This window comes from Alligator mississippiensis, chromosome 3 (genome assembly GCF_030867095.1).
Source record: "Alligator mississippiensis isolate rAllMis1 chromosome 3, rAllMis1, whole genome shotgun sequence".
Classification (NCBI taxonomy): Eukaryota; Metazoa; Chordata; order Crocodylia; family Alligatoridae; genus Alligator; species Alligator mississippiensis.
In genome coordinates, this window is record NC_081826.1 from 264223136 (window position 1) to 264250726 (window position 27591).

Genomic DNA, 27591 nt, shown 5'->3' on the forward strand with positions numbered 1-27591 from the left:
TTCAATGCTGTTGGGCATCCTCTTATTTGTTTTATTAAAAAACTAAAAACAAATACTCAACTGAACTTCTTTATTATAATTTATTTTATATACTTCTATCATATGCTCTATTTTTTCCTCCTTTCAAACAATATAATCCTGTGCTCTCCTAATGTGAGATTCTGTCTGTATTTCTACTCACTCTGTTGCTTTTTACTGCTCTTCTCTCTTTCTCCTATATACCTTTTAAGGTGTGGTACCCAGAACTAAAAACATAGTATATTCGAAGAGGGTGCACTACTTTTGTATACAATAGTATGTTGATATTTTCAGCATTACCATCTATTCTTTTCTTGCTACAGAGGCTGGAATGTTGCATAAAATATAGCCATTATCCACAAATAATTCAGGTATTGCAGGATGCTTCAACAGGAGCAATGAACAGAAGTGATTATGCAAAATCAAAGCATCCTTTTGCTGGACTTCAGCTGATAAAGTGCCCTTCCAATGGCCAGCACGGAAGCTTGAATCATGAGATTTTATGGACTGCAAGTCCAACTTAACAGCTGCATCAGAAGTCAAAAGGACTTCCAAGAGATGCTCCTTTCAGCACTAAATGGCATAAGGGCAGACCTTGCACCCAAGCTAATCATAATCTTTGACCCAGCAACTGATGCATTCAACAATCCTGTCTGCAAAAATAGCTGCAGTATGGTAGGGTAGGGAACATTTTTAGAAGTTTGTGTCATCTTCTGTTCTCCATCCTGAAACTTATGACTGAGAAGACAACAGGTCCTTGAAGATGAGAACAAAATAGGAGATGACACAATGTTCTATGAGTGAAGGTTAAATGTGCTCAGCTCCCAGGAAAAAATATACAGACACAAGGTATTTAGGCACCTCCAGATGCAAACACATGGCAGTATTTTCAAAAGCAGCACCCATAAGCCTAACTCCCATTGAACTCAAGAACATCTAGGCACTTTTGAAAACTCGTTAGGCACCCATCTCCTTTTTTTTGGCTTTTATATCCTTTAGCTCATTTTTTCCCCGGCAAATGCTCTACACTGGAATATATAAGCTAAAAGTCCATTGCTCCTATGATAAAAGATGTCCAAGCCTAACTTTGACAATGAAGATGAGGAACAGGAGACTCTCAATGTCTCAGTGAAGCACCCATTATGTAGGTGAAGGAAAAATTGATCAGGCTGTCAGTACACCAATCATATAAATACATATAGATGCTCTACTGGAACAGACATACAATCAAACCCTCCTGAGGATATCTGAAACAACTGGCATCAAATATGACCCAGAAAAGATACAGGGGATGTAGAATGCTGTGAAGCTTGAGAATGACACTGAAAGCCTGAGTGACCACCAAACTGCTGAGAGGTCTTGGGAGTTCCTTGCCAACAACAGTCACAAAGAAAATAAATCTAGGATGCAGGAAATGGCACAAACCACTGAGGGCTGCCCCCCTGGTTCCTATGGATGCTTCAGTGTCTAAATTTTCAGCTTTTGGTCATTCCTGTTTATTGACACTGTGGAAACAAGAGCCTAACAGGGTAACAGGAGGAGAAGCTCTCAAGAGTAAAGGCTTTTTTTAAAGCATAACTATTTTTTGTCCCTTTGCAATTCAAGTCTGAAAAGTCCAAGACACAACATGTAGGATGAAACTCTGAAAAATGCTGTGTGTCAGTAGTAGATTTTTCAGCTGGCAAGAAAACTGAGATACGAGTTTATGGCTGAGATAGCATGCATAGCTTAAATCGTACTGGTTTTTATAGGCAGCACCCTCCTGACGGAAAAAAATTACAAGATAAATCTTACTACAAACACATCATTTTCCCTGTAGTCCTCCATTGGTAAAGGCAAAGACAACTTTTGTTAGTCCATCAATAATTTATAGCAGCCCGAACATTTATCTGATGAACTGATTCGTATGCAAAGTGATAATTTACCACGACTACTTCCACAGAATAGGGCTTGATTTAAAGGTACAACTCCTGTAGCTTTTAAAGCATCCTGATTAGTTTTTAAAACATTCTGTATGCTCTTCAGGACAAGGGTTTGTCTTTCCCTTTGCCTAGAAAGGGGGGAGGAGGGGTGTGCATGCGTGCAGAAAGAGAACTCTGTATAACATCAGAATGTTCCAACATATACTTATTTATTCACCTCTTTTTCTATTGGTAAAAGGTATAAATTTACTTTATAATAGCTGAATATATCAATACAACTGTTTTCTGAAAAAAGGTGCGTGTGTGTATATATATTGCCTCAAGAGCACAATAACATGTTATATGTACGTATGTGTATATGTACGTGTGTATGTATGTGTGTGTGTATATACACACACACACACACTATACACACACATATACATATACACATATGCACATATAACATGTTATTGTGCTCTTGAGGCAATGATTTAGATATCTGAGGCCAGATCTATAGATGGTAAAAGGTCCAAAAATCAGTCTAAATCCATTGCCATAGGACCAGTATATATCTAACATAACAAGATTTGCATTAATTTGCAAAGGTAACCTGTGTTTTATCAAATCATAATTGTAAATGAATTGAGTATGAGATGTGGCATATTTCAAGCTGCAATAAAAATCAAAAGGCAACAACTGTTGCTTAGTTTCCCACAGGGCTGCTTTGACTAACCCGAGACTCCTAGCCACTGGCATTCTTTACATTATTGGTCAGATTAGACATAACCATTATGAGGAGCAATGTGATGAGCAACATTCTTGGGTCTCAATTCACCAGGGAAATGAAGTCTTGTTTTAAGTAACTGCCAACAGAAAAAAAAAAGAATCAGGCAAAAGAAAAAAAAGTAAATACACAAAGTCCTTAAAGCTGAACAAATTATACTATAAAGAGATTAAAGGTTTAGTTCTGCAAGATAGATGATAGAGACAGGGAGGTGGTGGTCAAAGAGGTAAGACTGGGGGAAGTAGAATCCACAAAACAAGGGAACCCAGGCAGACCTATAATATCCAACTATGGAACCCTAACTGAGGAAATATCAAGTTTCATCAAATCCATCCTAAAACCTCTCGTCACCCAAAGACTAAGTTTTGTCCAAGACACAACAGACTTTCTACAAAAACTTAAAAACACAGACCACCTTCCCAGAAATACCCTCCTAGGGTGCCGAGCATGGCATGTGAGGGCATTTTGCTCAGCACGCCACGGCCAGCCCCAGCTCTGGGTAGCTGCTGCCAGCAACAGAGCCCGGGCTGCTCCTAGCAGGTGGCTGGGAGGCTGCAAGCCCTGCTGCAAGCAGCCCAGGCTCCATGATTGGCAGCAGCTACAGAGAGCTGGGGCTGGCTGCAGCCGGGAGGCTCCAAACACCTGTGCTGGGCTCCGGAGCCCCAGCATCAGCTCTGTACAGGTGCGTGCACCCAAACCTCAGAGCAGGTGGTGGGGGAGGGACCTGAGGCAGCGCAAGCCCGGTCCCTCCCCTGCTCCTAGCATGGAGCTGGTGACCAGGCTGTGGAGCCAGTGACCAGGCTGTGGAGCCCAGCACAACTGTTTGTAGCCAGCTTGGCCTCTGGGCAGCTGCAGTGAGCAGCGGGCAGACTGCAAACAGCTGTGCTGGGCTCCACAGCTCTGGCATCAGCTCTGGGCTGGTGGTGACTGCGCGTACACCTCGGGGCAGACAGCAGGGCAGTGCAGCCCAGCCCACCCTGCATGCTGCCCATGCTGCTCCCGTGCACACAGGGGAAGTGTGGCAGGGAAGTGGGAAGCTGGGAGCAGGCAGCTTTCTGCACTCCCTGCTGTGCCCTGCCACACCAGGTTCCAAACGCTGCTTTGCAGAAGTGGCAAGGGGAGCACTGCCGGTATGTGCTACCTCCCCAGAGCCTGGGGCCAGGTCTGGGAGGCAGCTGGGGCTGAGGCAGAGAGGCAGCAGATATTTGCAGCTGGCCCAGGTTCTGGGTAGCTGCTGACAGCCACAGAGCCCGGGCTGGGGGGCAGGGGCAGCAGCAGGGAATCCTGCCATGTACCCCCTGCCCTAATTTTGTTTTTCTGGCATGCCAGCACTCCGGCACCTTCGAAGGTAGGCATTGTGGGGGTTTTCGGCACTCCGGCCAAAAAACATTGCCTCCACTTGTTATATACCAACATCTCACACCAGGATAGCATCCAAGTCTGCCTTGCATATCTAGAAGAGCAAGATTACAACTCAGAGTACAGCCCTAAACATGTTGCTGAACTTATACACTTCATCATCATACAAAACTTCACTTTCAATAACCAACACTTCCTCCACACCATAGGCACAGCTATGGGCACCAAAATGGCTCCACAATATGCCAACCTTTTTATGTCCCACCTGAAAGAAGAGTTTCTCAAGAACTACACCATCAAACCCATGCTATACCTAAAATATATAGATGACATCATCATCCTTTAGACTAAAAACCTTCAATTTCTGATTGATTTCCATAAAAAATTCAATAACTATCACCCTTCCATCCATCTCTTGAATACTCCAGCACCAATATTTCCTTTTTAGACACTATGATCAATATCTACAATGATAAAATATAAACAACCATATACAAGAAACCCATGGACCAACATACATATCTGCAAAGAACCAGCAATCACTCTAAACACACCAAGAAAGTTGTAACATACAGTCAAACTTCCTGATGCCACCAAATCTCAAAAGGGCTTTCACCCAACAAGGACACTCCTCCAGAGAGAGATTGTGCTTTAGAAAGAGCCACTTGGATACCACATGAAAAACTGTTGCAGTACAAAAAAGAAAATCCCCACAAAATAGCACACCATTAGTTATTACATAGTTGGTCTAATAAAAGATATCACAATTATCCAAAGAACCTTGTCTACCTACGTCCTTACACTAACACAGCTACAACCAACACCCCAGAGAATATACAATGGATGTTATAGGTCAGGGAAAGAAAATCAAAGGGGAAAAAAAAGAAAGGGAAGAGCTGAAGCAGGCAGGGGTTTAGCAGAGCACAAGTCTGCCTCCTACAGAAGCAGAGGAAGAGCTCCAAAGGTTGTGCCTCAGGATATACAGTGTTCATATCATGTTGTGATGATACAGTGCCACAACATGATGTGAGAGTACAATGTTATTAAGTCAGGAGTGTAACATATGTGGGGCTCTACATCCTTTTTTTGGAAAGACTTTAACCCCACAAAAAACATGTACAAGAGAGACAATGACATGGAAGCATAATGAATCTTCATGTGAAATAGTCACATATATTTCCCAGTCCTATAGCTGTCAAAGAGTAGTTACCATACCAACATTATTGTCAGAAAAGGAAGGACAATGCAGCATACAAACCCACAGAGGCTTCCAGGAATGAATGTAGCTAGAACCCCAATTCCAACTGGCACAATACATGGAAAAAAAATTAAACTGAACGATGTAATATATAACAACAATATATGGAGTATCATTGTATAAAGGTTAGTCTATTATCAGGACAAGTGGATTATGCATATTAGGGCTGTGTGAAACTTTGGCAGCCATTTTGTTTTGTGGTGTTTCGAATGTTTCGGAGGTGTCCCCCTGGGAATAGTCCCCGTAGCCCTTCTTTTAAAGTGCAGGGAGGCTGAGGCCGGGCAGGGAAGCTATGGGGGCTTCTTCCATGGCTCCCCCCCCCTGGGGAGAGGCAGGCACAGCCGGAGGAGCTGCAGGAGAAGCCCCCATGGCTGCCCTGCCCAGCTTAGCCTCCCAGCACTTCAAAAAAAAACAACCAAAAGCCCCACATTCACCGGCTATAGCAGTGGCTATCAGGGCCTCTGAGGGCTCATGGCAGAGCCCCCACGCACAGCGCAGTGGGGAGCAGTGGGGATTGCCCCCCTCCCCCGGCACCCACATGGCAGCTGCCCCACGGTGTGGGCACAGCATGGCTCAGCAGGGCGCTGCGTACTGTCTGGGAGCTGGGGCTGCTAGGGCTGACCAGTGTCAGCTTCCAGGTGACCGCTGGAGCCACTTCAGGTCCCAGACAGCGCGTAGCACCCTGTCGAGCCAGACTGCACCCACGCCATGGTGAAGCTGCCATGCAGGTGCCCTCCATTGCCCCATGCTGCGTGTGGGGGCTCTGCCATGAGCCCTGATTGCCGCTGCTGCAGCTGGTGTGTGTGGGGTTTTTTTTGTTTTTGTTTTTAAGTGCCAGAAGGCTGGGCTGGTTGGGGGATGGGGCCAGGCAGGGCAGCCATGGGGGCTTCTCCTGCGGCTCCCCCAGCCTGGGGAGAAGCAGGAACAGCCAGAGGAGCTGCAGGAGAACCTGCAGCCACCTGGCTGTGCCTGCCTCTCCCTGGTCAATCCAAATCAGCACCGTAACAGCATCGAAACTCCAAAATAGACTGGGCCAAATTGAAACGGAACAGTGATCTGAAACACCTAAACGAATCACTGTCCCTCCGAAATGGCCGAATCTGAAATGGCAACGAAACATAGCCGTTTCACACAGCCCTAATGCATATCATCCCAAATAAACATAGGAAAAGTTATTATACCAGCACCTATTTGGTTTATGCCATAAATAGTTATGTTATTTTCACAATGTTTGGGAGAGCTTTCCATATATATGTATTATTAGTTTCCCCTTATACAGGCAACCCATGCTTAGCACTCTTAATTGGTTCCTGAAAAACTGAGCATTAAGTGAAACATGCATTAAGCAAAACCAAAAGTATATGATGACCCAAGATGGCAACCACAAGTGTTATAATGAAACTCACTGAGCACTAAGTGAAATCAGGTATCAATTTCAAATAAGTGTTATAGCGAAATAGCACTAAATGAAGCAGCAGTAAGCAGGGGTTGCCTGTACTATGTAAAGGAAAAAGGACTATTTTATGGATTAAAGAGATAGCTTTAAGACCCTCTAGTATATCATTTCTTCTCTGATGAGGTCACTGCACAGCCCTGCAAGTACAATACCTAGTTTATAAAAGTCTCAAAAAATTATTTAGAAGCCGCATGAAGCTGAAGGTATGAGTAACACTATGGCTTGAATATATCATTACTTCCAATAATCTTTCATTCTCCTAGGATTACTTTTTCTACAGTATAACCTATTTAAAAATGTAATGATCCAAACTAACCTGAAATGCAGTTTCCTTGATCCCTGTCTTGAAAGGGTTACAACCCCCATGCCTCAGCAACAAGAAGCTTTATAGCTCCAGCTTCAGAAGAGCATGGATAACCAAATAACCTACTTTTCCAGGTGCATAGTTTCAGACTTGACACAGCCAAAATGACATAGCAGTCCAACTCTGAGAATTTATATGATGAGCACTCAATATTCCTGATGTCCAAGTTGCATAAGAGATATTTTCAGAAAGGAAAGAAAAGAGCTGGCATGGTGTACCACACCTGCAGGCTTCACAGGGACAAGAGATAGGTTCCATCAGGCCGAAGACTTCCCTTGTGCTTCAACAACTAGGATGGAGAAAACACAACTTCAAACCATTCCAGGAGGAAAAGATGTGTGAAAAGCAGCATCCCTGACCCACATCAGCTGAAATCTGCCCAACATGCAGGTGGACTGAGCTTTATAAGTTTCTGTATTAAAACCATATTTTTGGCTACAAATTAACTACTGGTTTTAGTAACACTTTTGTACAAAATCAGGAGTTGGGGGTTTTTTTTGGGGGGGGGGTTTTGGAGGGGGGTTTGGGTTTTGTTTTGTTTTTGTTTTAAGTCTTAACAGTCAAATTCCATTCTTCGTGAATTTGTCAGCATGAAAGAGTGAGCAATATTTCACAGTTTTATTCCATTAGAAACCACTTATGAAAAGAGTCAGGACTGCAGAAAGCCCATCTCATTAGCATTGTAAAATGTTAATGCAATTTGTTTTGCTGTACTGATGAATATGCTAGCAACTGGATTTGAAACCTGCATTTTAATGTCAATTGCCATGAAAAAAATCCTATTAACACAGATAAAGAACACGATCTTTAAAAAAAAAATGTATTTACAATAGCTATTTTAAAATTCACTTAATTAGGAAGTCATGAATGGCCACACTTACTTTTCCTGATATCACAATGTTACTTAAATGCAGATAAATTCAAGGCAAAGAGACATATAAAGCAGGTGTTTGATTTCTGTTCCTAAACCTTGACATCTTAGTATTGTACTATACAGTAGAACTTGGTTCTAAAAACCAAGAAGTCTATATATACCTTCTGGACATGATTTATTCAAAATGACTGTACAGAAGGGTCCAATATAACAAATAGTATGAGGATTCGTATAGGATGTATAACTCATAAAACTCATCTCTTACCTCAATGGTAGGTGGATCCTTTCTCTTTTTCCTTAACCAGGCTGCAAAGAAACAAAAATATTTCAAAGGCAAACCTTTTTACACCTCATAATCGCTATGAATTAACAAAGGAGATAGGGCCAAAATGAGTACATATAACATTTGCAGTAAACTATATCAAAAAACCAAAACACAACTTTTAAAATCTGAAGAAATTATTTCCCCTTGCCCTAGATTCCAATCTTTGTACTGGGTAATATTCATCCCAGTTTAGAGAGCTTGAACAAAGTCTATGAACCACCTAGTGTTCAAACTAGAGCTCAAAAGTGATGCATAGACTTTTTGTTTTTGAGCTTTCTGAATAATGGTGAATTTCTGAGAGAGAGAGAACTAGCAAAAAGACAACCTTCCACTGATAGGAAGGATCTACAGTCTTAGACCACTCTGGACAGAGAAGATTCCTGGAAATGCTTTATGGCCTTGTTTGAGTGCAAATATTTATCAATTATTTCAGATGTATGATAAATAAGGTATATGCAGAAATTTTTGCCATCCTCATTTATGCCAAGGTAGTATCCTTACTTTACAAAATTGTTCTTTTTTGTGAGTAAATGTAACAGAATCTGACCCAGTCTGCGACAAATGTTATGAATACAGGACTAGCTGCATCTCAGATCTGTATGTCTGGTCTCTCCATGTGCAGCCAAGGGTAGGTGGGTAGGTAAACCCTGCTCTAGGCCTGGGAGCAAGGGATACCAGCAGGGATATAGCAGCTGGCAGGCCATCCACTCGTTTTCCTACCCTCCCCCATCCACTCACTTTCCCTCCCAGGCCAGCACCAGAAGCAAAATGCTCCAAAATAATACTTCATATCAAGAGGTATTATTGTGGAGTCCTTCAGCCACTTCTGGAATGGTTCAGTTTTTAGATATATCTACATCGTGAGAGAGTGTCACAATGACCAGCTCAAAATCCTAGGAAAGTAGAGCTGGAAATGATGTTACAAGGTCATTAAATCTAGCTCCCTGGTTAAGGCTGGACTGTCCCTGACTAAACCACCCAAGCCAAGTGTCAATCTAACCTACTCTTTAAAATGTCTGAGGATGGAGATTTTACAATTTCTCTAAGTAGTCAGTTCCAGTGCTTGACTGCCCTAATGGTCAGAAAGTTCTTTCTAACCTCCAGCCTAAATTACCTCTGCTGCAGCTTGAGGCCATTGCTCCTACTCCTGTCCCCTACAGTTACAGGGAAAAGCCCATTCCCATCCTCTCTGTAATCACCCTTCAGGTATTTGAAGACTGTTATCAAATCTTCCCTCAGTCTTCTCCTCTTCAGACTAAACAAGCCAAGTTCTTTCAGCCTTTTTAAATGGAGTTTCCCAGGCCCCTAATAATTTTTTGTCACACTACAGTCAACTCTTTCTAGTCTGTCCACATCCTTCTTGAAGTCTGGGGCCCAAAACTAGGCACTGAACTCCAGATGAAGCCTCACCATTGCTGAATAAAGAGCAAGAATCACTTCCCTTGATTGCAAGTGACACTCCTTTTAACACAACCCAGTAGACTGTTAGCATTTTTTTTGAACAAGAGTATATTGTTGCCTCATATTCAGCTTGTGGTCTACTGTAACCCCCAGGTCCTTCTCTGCAGTACTTCAGCCTAGCCAGTCATCCTCCAGTCTCTATCTATGTGTACAGTTATTCTACCCCATGTGCAGGACTCTGAATCTTATCTGGCTATTTTAGAGTTTATCCAGATTTTTTCCAGTTTATCCAGGTCGTGTTGCATCCCAGCCCTGCCCTCCAGCATCCATAACTCCACCCAATTTTGTCATCCACAAATCTGCAGTGTGCACTCAATCCCATCATCCAAATCATTAATGAAGAAGTTGAACAATGCTGGACCCAGGATGGATCCCGATGGAACTCTGCTTGATACTTCCTCACAACTAGACACTGAGCCACTGATGACCATGTTGTGATGCAACGTGAACAATGATCTGGCCCATTAAATATCCACTTTCCAGCACTTTCATCTAGTCTGCATTTCCTTAGCTTAATGAGAATGTTGTGGGAGAGAGTGTCAAAAGCCTTGTCGAAGTTGAGGTGCAACACATCCACTGCTCTTCCCCCATTCACAGAACCTGTCACCTTATCGTAGAAGAAAATCAGGCTGGTCAGGCATGACTTGCTCTTGGTGCATCCATGCTGGCTGTTCCTGGTGACACTTCTCTTTCTTAAGGACGTGCAAAAATTTTGCCCTTTTCCAATCACCTGGGACCTCACCCAACCTCTACAAGTTCTCAAACAGTATAACTAACAACTTTGAAATTACTTCAACCAATTCCTTCAGCACCCTAGGGTGCATCCTACCTGGCCCTGCTGTCTTGAAAGCCTCTAGCTTCTCAAGTAATCCCAAACTGTTCTGACATTAACTCTAAGCTGGTAGACTCCTTCCCTATCTTTGTTGCTAAATGTGCTCGTCATCTGGTAGGTGCCCATATTTATTGCCTTGCGTCCCTTGTCAGTTGCATCTCAAATTAAGTCTTGGTGTTTCTAATTTTCTTGGTGCATGCTCATGAGATACTGTTATGCTCTTCCTTAGTATTAAGACCAAGTTTCCACTCTTTGTAATATCCCTTTTTGAGTTTCAACTCATTGAAGAGACTGCTGCCTCGTCAGACTAGTCTTCTGGTGCACTTCCAATTCTTCTGTCACATCAAGATAGCTTACTCGTGTACCCTTAAAAGGGTATCCTTAAAGTACAGCCAACTCTCCTGGACTCTTTTCCCCCTCAAGACTTGCTTTCCAGAGGATCCTGCCCACCAGTGCCAGGAGTCTGTTAAAGTCAGCTTTGCTTAAGTCCAGTGTCTTTATTCTGCTGCTCTCTATCCTTCCTCCTCTTAAAATCTTGAACTCTGTCATTTCCTGGTCACATCGTCACATGAAATTAATATTGCTCCCAAGTGCCATGTTTACGCATGTGCCTGGGACTGCAGCACGTTGAGCTGAGTCGGAGCAGCCCTGGTTGGGAGAGGGCCTGGAGGGTTCAGCCTGCCAGCTTGGGGCTGCTTTGCCCCAGTTCACCATGCTGCAGAAGGGCTGGCCAGGGCATAAGGGTGCTCCAGTGTAGGGCTAACTGGCAGACTTGACTGTGGAGCCAATTAGGCAGCTCCATAGTAAATGTCTTGTGTAGATGCACCCACTGTCACCCAAGTTACCTTCCACCTTCACATTCTCAACCAATTTTTCCCTGATGGTGAGCAGCAAGTCAAGAAGAGCTTCCCCCTTAATTGGCCCCTCTACTGCCCGTATCAAAAAGTTATCTTCAACACACTCCAGGAACTTGTTGGATTTCTAGCACACTGCAGTTTCACTCCCAGCAGATGTCCTGATAATTAAAGTCCCTCATGAGACTCAGATCCTGCAATTTGGAAGCTTCTGTGAATACTATGAGGGTTACAAGTTTCCTATTTTCTGTAAGCTAAGTGCTTGACACTAAGATGTGGGGAAAAGTGGGCATGATAGAAGGGAGGGACAGGCTACAACTAGATCTGGACAGGTTACAGGGGTGAGCAGATGAGAATAGGATGGGATTCAATACTGACAAGTGCAGGGTACTGCACCTGGGGAGGAAGAACCAGCAGCATAACTACAGGCTGGGGAACTCCCTTCTCGTCAGCGCAGAGGCAGAAAAGGATCTTGGAGTCATTATTGATTCCAAGATGAACATGGGCTGACAGTGTGGGGACGCAGTCAGTAAGGCTAACCACACCTTGTCATGCATCCACAGATGCATCACGAGCAGGTCCAAGCAGGTGATCCTCCCCCTCTATGCGACACTGGTCAGGCCGCAGTTGGAGTACTGTGTCCAGTTCTGGGTGCCGCACTTCAGGAGAGATGTGGACAGCATCGAGAGGGTCCAAAGGAGGGCCACTCACATGGTCAGGGGGCAGCAGAGCAGGCCCTACGAGGAGAGGCTACGGAACCTGAACCTGTTCAGCCTCCACAAGAGAAAGCTGAGAGGGGATCTGGTGGCCATCTATTAACTTGCCAGGGGGGACCAGAGGGGAACAGGAGAGTCCCTGTTTCCCCAAGCACTACCAGGAGCAACTAGGACTAACGGCCACAAGTTGACTGAGAGTAGGTTCAGACTAGACATTAGGAAGTACTACTTCAGTCAGGGTGGCTAGATCTGGAACCAACTTTCAAGGGAAGTGGTGCTCGCTCCTACCCTGGGGATCTTCAAAAGGAGGCTACATAATCACCTTGCCAGGGTTGTTTGACCCCAGCATTCTTTCCTGCCATGGCAGGGGGTTGGACTTGATAATCTGCTCAGGTTCCTTCCAACCTTACCAACTATGAAACTACGCTTCGCACCTACCTTGCGTTCCTAGATTTTCCCTACAACCCCGTCATGTGCCTTCCATGTGCCTATTTCAGGAACTCTAAATTCTCTCCCCCTCTCCCCCGACCTCTAAAGATTCTAGTGTCTATCTACGCCTCACCAAATGCAAGGGAATGTATGCTCTCCTATGCTTCCCTCACTGCGCAGTACTGTTCCTCCATGACAGACCCTGTGTGTCCCCTTTTCCTGATCCCATCATATCATGGACTCATTGGCCTCCTCTCCCATGCCAAGCTCCCACATTCTCTTCTGCATGTCAGTGTCCTTTATTACCTCCTCCTTCCTACAGCAGGGTCTACGTTCTCTCCCATTCCTTCCTTCCCACCTCCACTCCCCTCAATGCCTCACCTCACTTCACATGCAGGTCCCTTCCTTCTGGGTCCCCCTTTCCCTCATCGCCAAGTATCCTGGTTTTCTCAGATTTAAGAAACTCCCCAATTTTCAGTTAAAAAAAGTAACCCCAAATCCACATTTTTCTGTGATGTATATAGTGGTGTTTCATTTTAATCATGGAAAAATGTGGACTTGGGGTAACTTTAACTGAAAATTAGGGATTTTTTTAAATCAGAGAAAACCAGGATCCCTGCTCATCATTGGCACTTCTTTTCCACTGGCCACCCCTGTCCTTCTCCTGGGTTCCTGCCTCAACCCCCAATGCTGACCCATAGTCTTCTGGGAGTACCAGTGCTCCCCACTTCTGTGTCCTCAAACTGACTCTTTCATTCCTCTAGCGCCAAGTTTTATTCCACTCTCTTCCTCATGGCTCACACTCATCTTCCTTTATTTCAAAAGCCCTCTTCCAATGGTCCTGATTCCTGTTAAGAGTGCAGGCTATAAACAATGCCTTCATGCAGCAAGTTAAGCAGCTGCCTCAGAGGCATGTAGGCAGTAACAGTGGGCAGCAAAGGGATCTCTCTGCCTGCAGCACTTGGCAGTCTGACCCCCCCATATCTGCCAGTGACTTAGGTTTTCTAGTGCTCCGATCTGCATCAAAATCAGAAAGTTTGTGCCCACTGATACCTAAAACATTCCTGCAATTTTGGAATTCAGTGGATAGATGATTCCAAGGTTATCACATTACAGACAGAGAAATGCCACTTAGTTAAATCTTGTTTTGTTCTGCCAATGAATTATTACAGGCAGTTCCAAATCCACCACAGATGTTATTAAACAAATGTCCATATTGTGATCCTGTCCATGTATGTGTCAACATTTGTCTATGATAGGTAACACAGTTATAATATTTTAATTTATCTGAGCTTCAGATGTACAGAATTGGTGGGTGCGTGTTTGGTATGTTCTGTAAATGACCTTTGCCTTTTCTACACAATAATTTTTCAAATGAATAATCAGCATATATGCAAGTGGCCAGTAACAAACAGAAGGATAGACATAAGGAACACAAATTCCAAGTACATAGAGATAGCAAAACATTCTTCTGCATGTTGAATAATTAAAACATTTGTTCTTGTGCTTGAATATTAAGGTAAAAATGACATTTTCAGTACCACAAAGTCAAATATGTGAGAAATTTGTGGTATGGTTTGGGGGCGTCTATACAGATTCAAAGATGCCTTGTGGAGTGCTTACTGCATGTTTATATCATTTCTGATAACATCTTACATTCATATAGCACATTGTGCTGTATATCCTTGCATGTGGAAGTGCTTTGTAAGCTGAAAATAGAGGTCATATCACTGACATGTAACCAATTCTAGGGTGAAACTTCTTTACCATTCTGCAACAGCAACATTAAGAAACTGTTTTCACTGGAGGCTATACCTCCTAAAAAAAAAAAAAAAAAGCAGCAGTAAATTAATCTAGGCAAAAAGAAAATTTTCCAGGTTGGAGTGTAGCCACGACTCCAAGATTAATAATGTTAACCTATCTTTAACAACAAGCAGACAATGCCTCGTTTTGAAGATGACACCTTCAAAATACTGTACTTTTTAATATCATACTGCTACAACAGATGATATCTCCTCGTCAACATCACTCCCTGCTGGCTTTTCTTGGAAATCTTTCAGTCCCGATACCGAATAGCTCAAATTTGCTGTTATGGAGAGGTCATTCAGAATTGAAAAGACAACACTAATCTTTCTATAGAGATTTTGGAACAAACAGGAGAAAAAAATTCTTAAGTTTGGTTAAGTCTTTTCTCTATTAAATACTTCTGCTTTGTAAAAGCAGTTTTCATAGAATTTTTGTTTCAACACTGCCATTTTTCCAGTTGCAAAATCTGACAAGATCACAGTCTAAACTGGTCCAGTTTTAAAAGTGTTACTTTTCAACTAACTACATCGTGCATGTTACTGTTTAAAGTTGTATTGTGCGTTTGTAAAGCACCAGGACAGAAACCAGAGAAGAAAGTGACTCACAACTGTCAGCAAGAGAACAAGAGTGGGGCTGGGGGCAACCAAGTCTTCTCTTCTGCTAGACATCATCTTTGGACCACCAGTGACAATTCTAGTAGTATGTGGAAAAGAAGTGAAGTGGTGGAATGTGCATATAAATGCATGCATCAATCCCATGTACAAAAAGAGGAAGCAAGAGCATAGAGGGAGTTGAAAATTTTAATGAAAAAGGTGGCTTTTTAAAACTTGCAATATCCAGTGATTATTTTCAACAAAATAAATCTTTCCCTATTCTTTCTTTTATATAAGCATTACAGCTCTGTTGGTTTTGATTCCGCAGTCCCTCAATGTCTATAACTCACTTTCCATTTTATTAAAGTTCCCGATTCTTTTTTAAAATGTCAGTATCTTCACAACGGTACCTCAGCTTCATTTTACCACCAAGTCATAGCTCTGCAAAAACTCTGAGCTTTGAAATCAAAACAAACAATCTGTAGTTGAAAGCGATTGCAAAAGTATAAAAATTTCAGTAGAAGCTCTTCCTTCATTATCAGCTTAGGTTCTTAACCAATTATTTCATTAGTTATCTTCAGATGAACTGAGTACTTTAATTAAAAGATATTTATAATATGATTACCCTCCTGGGCTCAACAGCATATATACAGGACTATAAGAAAGTTACAAGTCAAATACGTTTCAGGAACAAAATACAGGAAATGAGAAATGCTACCCTAAAATATTTTTTACTCTATTTATAATAGCTATGCTATTCTTTCTCCAGCTAAAAAAAAACCAAACTAGCAACCAACCAACCAAAAAATCCTTTGGGCTCCTATACAGGTGCAGGAAGCTGGCTCTGATTAACTGGAAATCCAGCGCGTCGGAGGAGACTCGATTAAGTGAGTCTGCTGGAGCATGGAAATAAACATGTTCCAGCAGACTCTAGCACCACGTGTATTAGTGTCCCCCTGTAGAAAATAGCAGCAGGGTGCTTTGAACTAAAGCTCCTTTGTTGAGCCACCATCATTTTTCATCGTGGGGGATGCTGATACACGTGACACTTGGGCATTTTAATTAAAAGTATCTGCTAATTAAAGTACTCCCCCCCCCCCCCCCGTCCCAACCTCCTGGAACAGGTGTAAAAATGCCCTTTAGGAAGTACAGTTTACTGCTGTCTTAGAAGGACTGGAGCCACAATCCCAGAGAATGAGAGAGAAGACAAGAAGACAAGCAGCAGTAAAAAAAAAAAAAAAGGTGTGTGTAACAGTGCCCGCACTGTTCAATATCTTCATTGGCGACTTGGACAAGGGGGTGAAAAGCACCTTGTTCAAGTTCGCAGATGATACTAAGATGTGGGCCAGGCTACAACTAGATATGGACAGGTTACAGAGGTGGGCAGATGAGAATAGGATGGGTTTCAATATGGACAAGTGCAAGCTGTTGGGGAGGAAGAACCAGCAGCATACCTACAGGCTGGGGAACTCCCTTCTCATCAGCGCAGAGGCTGAAAAGGATCTTGGAGTCACTACTGATTCCAAGATGAACATGAGCTGCCAACGTGTCATGCATCCATAGATGTATCATGAGCAGGTCCAAGCAGGTGATCCTCCCCCTCTATGCGACATTGCTCAGGCCACAGTTGGAGTACTGCATCCAGTTCTGGGTGCCACACTTCAGGAGGTATGCACACAGCATTGAGAGGGTCCAGAGGAGGGCCACTTGCATGATCAGGTGGCAGCAGGGCAGGCCCTATGAGGAGAAGCTATGGGACCTGAACCTGTTCAGCCTCCACAAGAGAAGGCTGAGAAGGGATCTGGTGGCTGCCTATAAACTTGTGAAGGGGGACCAGCAGGCAATGGGAGAGTCCCTGTTCCCCCGAGCACTACCGGGAGTAACAAGGAACAACGGCCATAAATTGACTGAGAGTAGATTCAGGCTATACATGAGGAGGCACTACTTCACAGTCAGGGTGGCTAGGAGCTGGAACGAACTTCCAAAGGAAGTGGTGCTCACCCCTAACCTGGGGATCTTCAAAAGAAGGCTAGATAATCACCTAGCCAGGGTCGTTTGACCCCAGCATCCTTTCCTGCCCATGGCAGGGGGTGAGACTTGATGATCTGCTTAGGTCCCATCCAACCCTACCAACTATGAAACTATATGATCAGTAATATCTCTATTCAAATTACAGGATTTAAGATTTGCCCAATTCAGTTTTAAATAGGTAAAAGATTTCCATCCCAGTTAAATATCACTGTTAATGAGAACAAATAAAATGGTTGTTTAAGGACAGGGTTGGCCAACCTATGGCATGCATGCCACAATGTGGCACAGGTAGCCTGTGTGTGTGGCATGCACCAGACTGGGGAGGAGACAGGCATCAGAGCAGCATAAAAGTCAGGGAGCAAAAAGCAGAGCATCGGATCAGGCAAAGAGCACATGGCAGGAAGGAAAGCAACCTCTTGGTTAGAGATAGAGCAGGGAGCAGAAAACAGAGCAGCAGATTGGGTAGGAGAAAGGGATTGGAATGGTACTTGGAGAGGGTGCAGGGCTAATTTGTAGCATGCCTACCAAAAAGGTTGGCCCACACTGCTTTAGGATGTGTTACTGGTATTATGTCTGTTCTCTGTCTCTCTCCTCACTGAAAAGTGCATCCAATTGAAGGTTTATTTGGAAAAGAAATCTACCCTTCTCTATGCCACCAAAGCAAAATATCTTCATACACTGTCAGCCAAGACAATTTCAATCAGAAAAATTGAAGGAGTATGTACATGCATGCATGGATTGCAACCAAAACGTGAAAGCTTTTTCACAAAGCATTTGAAAATTAAAAGATTGCCTGAATTTCAAATAGGCCAATTATGTGTCTGCTAATTATGATACTTTCTGTACTCTATACTCATTATAATGCTACTTTTGTCTGAGAGGAATTTTGCAAGATAACTGGACATTTCATACCTTGAGACCCTGGCATTCTTTCATCAGAGCTAATTTGCATTCTCTCATTAGTATGCATGAGATTTTCATTGAACTTTAAGACTCCTACTGGCACATAACGCACTGTAATGAGCGTAAAAGTGAGCATGCAAATTAAGACTCCCATTAATCACTAAATGTTACCAGTTTAAAAGAAAAAAAGACTCGAGTAATGAAGCAGCAGAATGCTGCATGAGGCATGCGATCCTCTGAATCTCCATAGGTACTGAAAATGACTGATATCCTTTCAGGAGTACTGTTGACAAGAGCTGAGGTGGTAAACGAGACATTCTATCAGCCAATACAGTAGGTGTCCAGTCAGAATTAAAATTACAAAAAAGGTTTATCAGCTGTATGCACTCACAAGCTACTACCTTGACAAAGGAAAGTGTAATATAATATAGGAAAACTTGATCTACACAAAAAACCTTATCTATGTTTATATTGTGGACATGGATTATTTTGCTGCTAATATAAATGAATCAAAGCCATAGTATAAAAGGAAAATACAAAAAAGGCTTTGTTTCATAGCACAATTTAGCTCTGTGTTTGTAACATAACTAATACTAGGGAACATGGAGGGAGCGAATTACAATTTTACCTCTGCAATATCAAGCAAATCTCAGTTTTACAAAGGTGCTAAGGGACATTACAACTACATTTGTATAAGCCTGGATTTGAACAGATGAGAGAATGAGTCCTAAATCTTCAGGAGAGGATCTGCAGAGAAAGTTTGCAAGAGTGACATTTCACCCTTGAGAATTTTAGCAACTGCTCATGAAGCTCCACTCTGTAGTCTGGAAAAGCAGACTATCCTATACTTAGAAGTAAATTAATAGGTGTGCCAGTCTGTGAAATGTTAGCACTTATGAAAAGTGTGCAACTCACTGCTGCATTGCTACTCATTTCGTCTCTGAGTTCCCTTTTTTCCAGGTATCACCTCCTTATAGGAAGACAAGGTGAGATACTGGATGTTTGTCTTTGAATGAGAGTTTAGAAGGAGAAGAAAATCTTTAATGCAGTAAACACAGAATAAAGTGTTGTAACAGCCTTTTAAAACCACAAGTCAGGACCTGACCTGCAGGTTTAGAGAAGCCTGGTGAGCTGCCGGCAGGGATAGTTTCTCCACAGAGGTAAAAAGTATTAAAATGCTGATTGTTCATTTCTGTCATTTTACCCTTAAATATTTCACAGTGTATTTAAACACAGTTATTAACCATTAAGCTATCTCCTAAAATAGATTTATAAACTTCATATGATAACTGAAAGGATTATTTGAACATAACTTTTCCCTTTTAATATTACACAACAGGTCAAACAGTTAATTCTGCTGGCTTCCCTAATACTGCTGGCCAGAAAAATCCCAACATGTTTTTTCCACTGGACTTTACCAATTTGTTGAAATGATAACGTTTAGCAGATCCTTATTTTGATGAAGGCCCGACAGAACCTAGGCAGGGGTCCAATGGAACCATGCCTGCCAGTAAGATTTTCACACCTGTGCGATTCTTTTGCCCAACTCCTTAGTAGTCCACCTGCTCTCATGATAGGGTCCCTAAAAATTTCCATGGTTGGTGGCTCCATCATTTTTTTTTAAAGATAATTTAAATATTTATCATTTTTATTCTGAATTGGGGAGGAAAAAGTAAAATATCAGATTCATCTGTGAAACTGAATGACCTCTCTTAGCGCTGCAGACTTTGCATCTTGCCTAGGTTGAGCAAAGTTCTTGCATCTTGCCAAAAGTCCAAGTCATGCATATGTTAATAAACGAAAGAAACTGAAGTTGTCCTCACTTTGTCTGAAGTGGATATCGATGGTGCAATGAATGGTTAAAAACGGCTAACAGAACTTTGAACTGCCAATACATTTTCTAAAGTTTTTTTTCCAATCACATGCCATGTTTGTTTATGGCAGGCCCCATCCCTGATTCAGGGCTTGAGGCAGAGTCTCTGAGAGGGGGCAAGAGGCAAAATCTTATCTCAGGGCCAGATTAAGGCCCAGCTATGCTAAACATGTGCCCAAGGTCCCAGCTCCTGTGATAAGTCATGTACTTACACAAGAATCTTCACTTTTGTTTTAAAATGTAAGTTTGTAAGAAGCCATAAGAAGAAAAAGCATGAAGTGCTGGCCTGGGTATAATCAAGTTCTGTCTATACACAGAAGGCAAGCAACAACAGCTTCCAGAACGTGAAATGTCTGGTTTATTTTAACTCCTAAACTTGTTACTCTAGAGAGCTTCTCACAACCACACCTCACCCTTTACTTTGCACGGAGACCCCTACTGCCACACCCACAGGGTTTTCTCTCTTGCACTGGCAGGGATGGGAACGTCTTTTTTTCTGGCGGACTCCCAAACCTTTAAGGTGCCTATACACAAGCAGGGAGGCTGCTCTGATGCACTGTAATTACAACATGTCAGAGCAGACTCAGTTATTTAAATTTGCTGGAGCATGGCAACTACCATGCTCCAGTGTCTCGGATATCAGCATCCCTGCACTTCAAAATGGTGGCAGAGGTAATTTTTCTGAAGCTCATTCAATGATGACTCTTGGAGCCACTCTATTAAAGTGCCCCACCCCCATTTCAGGAGCATGTATACAAACAACCTTAGAGGCCAGGAGCAGAGCTCAGAGATAAATTTTTGTGAGTTTCTCCCCTTCTACTGCCACATCAAGGAGTAAAGCAGGGGAAACAGTAGTAGGGAATCCCCAAGCAGTACTGATTGAAGGCTGTGCCTAAGGCAGGGGCCCTCACCTGACACACTGTTTCAGGAAATCACTAGCTTTCGTGTTGTCATCTGTAGTGAAGATAGCTTGCATCTATACAGTGGTGGCTCTACCAGGCCTATCTAGGCCTCCCCCACTTTACAACCAAATCCTAAATATGAAATAATGAAGTTCAGTTTCTCAGGAAGATAGCAAGGAACTGAACTCCATAGCTTCCTGCAGGGGGTTCCCAAATCTTGCCACTGAAGTATAGCAAAACCATGGCAATCCTGCTGTGACCAATGCCTCCTATTCTTATGTTGGACAAGCTAGGTCGTGGCTCTTTCCATTTATTTTAACCTTCAAATATCCATAATGTAGCATGTCAACTGTCAATATGTTTATCAACAAAGCACTGAAAAACCAGAATTGTTCTTTACATTTCAGGATGCTAGAATTTCTGTGCTTTATCTGTCATAAACAACAACATGCATTAAACACCTATTCTGCTTCAATAATGGATGGGGAACAAAGCAATATGAACCTTTTCTTCCCATTCCCTGAAAAGCTCTGTACTTTAAAAAAATGAATAGGTAAGTCTCTTTTTTATTATTTTCCTTTCCCTCACAAATCCTTCCAATTCAATGCTGCCATAGTCACAAAGAAAAAATATGGTAATTACAAGGATGAGCAAGTGTGGTATTAAAAATGTAAATGTAGCTAATAAATGTGGCTGGCCACATGTGTTTTCTTCCTCAAGCTTGAAATCCAGATAAACTTCCTCTGTGTACTAATGTATCCCATATGTCTGGAAGCTATCTCTCTGGGTACATCCACACTGCACAGGATAATGAGATCACTTCAGTGTACCTGAATCCGTCCCTGTTTCAAGTTAGGTACAGCCAGGCTTGTCACACTGCCCGAGAGCATTTGCACTGCATTTTTCATGTTATGCCCTATACCCTGCTTACCTGTGTCCATACTGGCATTGTAGTTACAGTTGTTGGCAGTAGAATTTCTGGGGATATATCCTAGGGTTCTTAATATATCACTAACTTAAAGCACTCCATAGCACGCTGTAGGCGAACCTGTCTCATTTCCTTGTGTGGAAATGCTATTAACCTGCAAACACATTTAGCTGAAGCACATCTGGCTCTGCATGCTCCTCACTTCTGCCCATTCCAGCTTGAGTGAAGTCATGGATCCAGTGCAGCTGAATGAGCTATTCCCGCTTGTGACTGCAGAGAGTGGTTATTGGAGAGGATGGGAGTATTTCAGCAGCAGTTTAAGCCAATGGAAGGTGGAAGCAGATTGCAGATGGGAGCTCATTCACGGCAGAGCAGAATCATTTGTTGTGTGCCACAGTCACTGCAGATTTCCTACAGAGTATCATAAGAAAGTAGGGATGGAAAGAATTTCACAAGGTCATCTAATCCAGTCCTACTAAATGCTAAAGGAAGAATCGGCCCTGGCTAAATCATCCCAGCCAAGTGTCTGGCTGTCCTCTTGAAAACTTCCAGAGATAAAGATTCCACAACTTCGCTAGGTAGCTTGTTCTGATGCTCAACAACCCTCATGGTCAGACTCGACTTCCTCACCTCCAACCTAAACTTCCTCTGCTGAAGCTTGAGACTATTGCTCCTAAATCCTGTCCCCTACAGCCACAGAGGAAAGCCCATCTCCACCCTCTTCAGGCATTTGAAGCCTGTTATCAGGTACAGGTGAGGTATTACCAGTACCAAATAAGAGTGGAAGAATCACTTCTTTTATTTGCAAGACACTCCTGTTAATACAATCCAGCACGCTGTTGGCTCATACTTAGCTTATGGTCTACCATAACCCCCAGATCCTTCTCTGCAGTATTTCAGGTTAACCAGTCATTCTCCAGTCTGTATTTGTGCATGCAATTATTTAATCCCAAGTGCAGGACTTTGCACTTGTCCTTGTTGAATCTCATCTGCTTAATTGAGGACTACTTCTCCAGTTTGTCCAGGTCATTCTGACACCTATTCCTACCTTCCAAAGTGTGTGCAACTCTACCCAATTTGGTGTAATTTGCAGATCTGCTAAGCATGCATTTAATCCCAAATCATTAATGAAGATTTTAAATGATGTCAGACCCAGGATAAAGCCCAAATAGTACAGAAAGATGGGTTCTGGATCACGCAGAGCTTCATGGAGCTATGTGACGAACTTGCCTTACACCTTCAGCACCAGGATACCTAAATAAAGGAGGCCATATAAAAACAGGTTGATATGACTGATTGGGGCTTCCTGATCAAATTTATAAATCAAATTGAAAAAATCAGGAGAGGTTTTAATTCTTTCTTCTCCAGGTATAGCATATTAGATTTAATTTGCTGCATTTTATTTTATTGTCTCTAGCTCAGTTCTCCAATCTACCTAGATCCTTTTGAATTAAAACCTCACCATGGTTTTACAAATACAAAATAAACATAACTAGCTAGGCAGCAATGTGGCTGAGAAGGATCTGGAGGTCTGGTGGACCACAGACTTAATATGAGTCAGCAATATGATGCAGCAGCAAAAAGGGCAAATGCAATATTGAACTACTTTAAAAACAATATAGCAGGTGACTGTACTGATCTACTCAGCGCTGGTTAGGCCTCACCTAGAGCATTCTATGCACTGTACTTTAAACAAGGATGTGGAGAAACTTGAAGAGGATCCAGAGGTAAGTGACAAGTTATATGAGGAGAGGTTAAGAGAACCAAATGCATTTAGTTTGGAGAAAAGGAAGTTAAAGCAGGATATGCCAAACCTTATGAGATATTTGAAAAGCTGGCGTAATGATGAATGATTACTCTCCTCACTGCAGAGGGCAGGACACAAAGCAATAGGTTTAAAATGTAACAAAACAGATTTAGACTAAATCTGAGGGATCATTTCTTTTACTGTCAGAAAAACCGGACAACAGAACAAGCTGCCCAGGGAAGTTGTGGAATTCTCCTTCAGTGGAAGTTTTCAAGAGGCTGAATAAGCATCTGACAAGAGTGAGTTAGGAATAGCACATCCAGCATTTGTGCAGGACAAGAAGATTTTTGAACTCCCTTCCAACCCTATGGTTCTAGCTAGAAGCCACAATGCTGCAGGTTTGTGACTAACCAGGCTACCATGGAAAGTCAGCTGCTAGTGCTGTGGCAGGCAAAGCTTAAAGGCAAGTAATATGGAGGTTTACACCATGGTCCTGGGAAGTGGAAGGTCATACCTATGGAATGGAAGAATATTAGGATTTGTTGATGGAAAAAAAATGTCTATTATATTCTGCATTCTAATAATGCCACAAATTTATACTTTTATCCTGCTGATTTATCTTTGCCTAGTCTTCATCAGTGGCCTGTCCAGAAATTGTACATAGGTATATTGCCAACTCACAGACACACCATAAGAATTTAATGTTTAATTAAAAAAAAGAAAAAGGTTTGGAGACTGATGGCAAAGCTGAAAGCAGTCAGGTAAGTAAGTGTCTGTTACCAGAATTGATTGTAGGCTGGGGAAGAGCAAAATAATGTTAGTCTGCTGGACACCCCTGCCAAGAGCAGGGAACAACTGTCCCAGAATACCGGTAGAATCCCAGCTATCCATACAGAAGAAGATTTGACATCCCCTGCTGACTAAACAGCATAGCAAGGATTGGAGAGAGCTCATAAGTCACAGGGGCAATTACTGCAGTTGTCTTCTACTCAGGCATTCTCAAGCATGCTGTCTCAATTTTCAGGAAATCTTAACCATCATATGTCAGGAGTGGGAAAAACATGGACAAACGTTAACAGGATCTTAAACTACATACCAAAGCCTGCAAAAATAAAACTGTGTCTTCCATTCCCTGGATAGCATGCCACAAACTGAGCACAAGGAGGTCAAGTACTATCATTACAAAGACATTTCAAATCAGCCACTGGAATCTATAATCCAGGCTGTCTGGAACAATGCATTAATTCTAACAACAGTCTAACTCTAGCAAGCTCCTAGTGTGATAAGAATGATAAACAGAGAGGTATACATGGAAATATGCACTTATGCTAAGTAAACCTGTAATTCTAACTTTGATATTTTTCTCTCAATAATTGGTACAAACTTTGAAAAACTTCACTCCCTAGACTTCAGCTGCTTTCTCACTGCAGAGACTGCGTGAGAGCCATCCTCAAAGATGAACTTATGCTATAAACCAGGGGCATCAAGAATACTGCTTGTGGGCCAGATCTCACCTGCAGCGATGTTTCACCCAGCCCATGGGGCTCCTAGAGGAGCTGAGAATTTGGGAGCATGGTCTGCTGCCAAACTCCCTGCTACAGAGACCCAGTGGGAATGCATGTCTGCAGCTGGGGGGAGTGGAAGGCTGAGCAATAGCTGTATTAAGCCCTATACCACTGCTCATCCTGTTGCTAAGTCTGGATTCTGCCCAAGAGGCTCCTTACAGTCTGGATCCTGCCACGGAGGAGCCCCATGATCCAGATTTAGCATGGCAGGTGAGTTGTGCTCTGAGAGGCAAGCTAACCACACGTACACTCGGTTTTTATCTCAGGTTAGTCTACATTAGAACTAACTGCCTATCCTTAGCCTAAAAGAAATCTTGCTGTGTAACCATACCTACAAGGAAGTTCTGCAGAGCCAACTGAGTCTTATTCAAGTGTCACCCTTAGTTTGATTTCTGTCAGTATGCAGAAACCTGTGATGTATTTGGTAGTAGTTTCCACCTGAGCTAGTTTGTGAATCCCGAGTTACAGGGTAAATTCAGAATGCTGTTTCTGGTCAGAATGGTAACAGAGACACAGGCTATCCCACAGTCTTCTGGGATATCACCAGAATAATCCCTGTGTGCTCAGAAGGGCAGACAATTCATTGGTAAACAATCAAAATGAGTCAATTTACTGCAGCACAAAGACCCATGGACTGTCCCATACATCTTAAAACAAGGGTCAGCAACCTGTGGCCCACAGAGCTTTTGAATCCAGCCTGCAGAGCCATGGCTTCAGCAGCATTTGGTGGCAGGGGGATCCCCCTGCGTTGTGCCAGTCAGCTGCCTGGGGCTCTGGCTGAGGGGGATTTCTTTTCATGCTTTGCCACTCAGCAACATGGGATCTGGCAGAAGAGGGCTTTCGACTTACCGTGCTGTTGCTGAGCGATGGGGAGAAGTGGCAACAATGGCTGGATCCTACTGCCTGCCTACCTCTGATGCACATTGGGTCATTTTGGCCCCCTCACCAGAAAAAGCTGCTGACCCCGTCTTAAAACTTGCACTCAGCTTTATACCAGTAAACACAAGTATGCCGGTTCACATCTAAATTAGGTTAAGATATTGATCACACAAGTAAACTCTTCAGCGAAGACATACCGACCACATACTTTCTTTCCAGGATCACTTGATCAGATCCCTCACTCACTCAAACATTTTTGCATTTGATCAGGGAAAATCAGTCATGGTCATGCAAGCTATATTTTAAATTCCATATAACTGTATCTGGTTAAATAAATCTTTATTCCTTAAAATGAAAACATCTGAGGAAAGACAAGGCATACATGTAGTCAGTTAATCCATTTGATTTCTCTTCAACATTTTGTATTGTGAAAATTATATTAGAAGAAAAAATACAAAAATTACCTTCCCATTCTGCTGGAATGGTCCCCACTTCATACTGAAATGGCTCTAGATTTACTGCATCCAACCCTCTCCTCTCTGGAATGGTCTGCCCTATGAAAAAAATTAAGATAATTTTATTTAAAACATCTTCCCAAACCATATACAATGTATACAAATAGACTAAGATTTTTTTACAACATTCATCCTACATAAAAAGAAGAAATGGAACCAATTGCTACAGGAACAACTTCCCCAGTCACTAAACAACCAGCAGAGAGACAACACCAATACCGTACAATATTTCCACCTCATACCTGATTTAACTGAAGAAACCAGTAAACCTTCAAATACTATCAATCTCTCCACGTACACACTTACCAAAGTTGAAAAAATCTGTCCTCTATAAAGGCTTTAATTTCTACCTGGAAAAATACTGTAATAAGATACTAAAATGTGGAGAACTAGAAGAATTTTTCAACACCTGCCTCAAGGAATCTTTCCACAACCAAAACAAATCCACTTTCTACAACACTTCATCCTGTGACAACGTCAAGGAAAAAATTAATACCAAAAAATTCAAAAAAACCATCAGACTGGATACCTCACAGTGGATGAAATTCAAGCTTCAACCACTATATTGACTGCTTCAATGAAAGAATGAACAATGAAATAATCAACAACAAACACCACCCTAACAACCTCTCCCTTTCAGAGAGAAGGGCCATAGAATTTCTAAGATCCAACCACCAAATAATACTAAAAGAGGAGCAACAGTTATCTTTAACCGTGTAGACTACATAAAAGAAGCCAACAGACAGCTCTCTGACACCACTTACTATGAAACACTAGAGGAAGACCCAACTCCCTATTTCACCTTAAAACTCAAAACCACTGTGACAGGGGGCAAGCTCAGGGCCGAGCCTTAAATCAGCCCACACACCTGTATCTATGGGGCAGTCTGCCCAGTCTTTCCTGCCATGACTTTGCTGTTCCCATAACTGGTGGAAAATGCAGGAGACTACCCATTACATGCCCCAATGTCAGGGGGCGCTATCCACTCTTCTGAACTTCCCCTACACAGTGGCCCATGTCTCACAGATAGATTCCAAGATGTTATCATACTTCCAGCACCTAACTTTGGCCACACTCAATGGGCTCAGTGCCCCTCACTCATTCTGGGACTCCTTGCCCGACACCATCAAAGCTCCTAGCCTCTGGGCTTCTTGCCTCTCATTAGGCTCCATGCCCCTCCAGGGTGGCCATCATAGAGGACATTCTGATTTTCTG

The 27591-nt window shown here is 42.6% G+C and overlaps 1 protein-coding gene across 2 annotated transcripts in view; it reads right to left on the bottom strand.

The window, feature by feature from the left end:
• The window catches only part of NDUFAF2 (NADH:ubiquinone oxidoreductase complex assembly factor 2), a 175123-nt gene that overhangs the window by 36350 nt on the left and 111182 nt on the right, over nt 1-27591 (bottom strand). For both annotated transcript variants that reach the window (XM_014594071.3, XM_019496096.2), the window contains 2 exons: nt 26326-26415; nt 8283-8323 (listed from right to left, as the gene is read on the bottom strand). In XM_014594071.3, coding sequence (XP_014449557.2) covers nt 8283-8323; nt 26326-26415 — 131 coding nt within the window. The remainder of the gene's footprint in view (nt 1-8282; nt 8324-26325; nt 26416-27591) is intronic.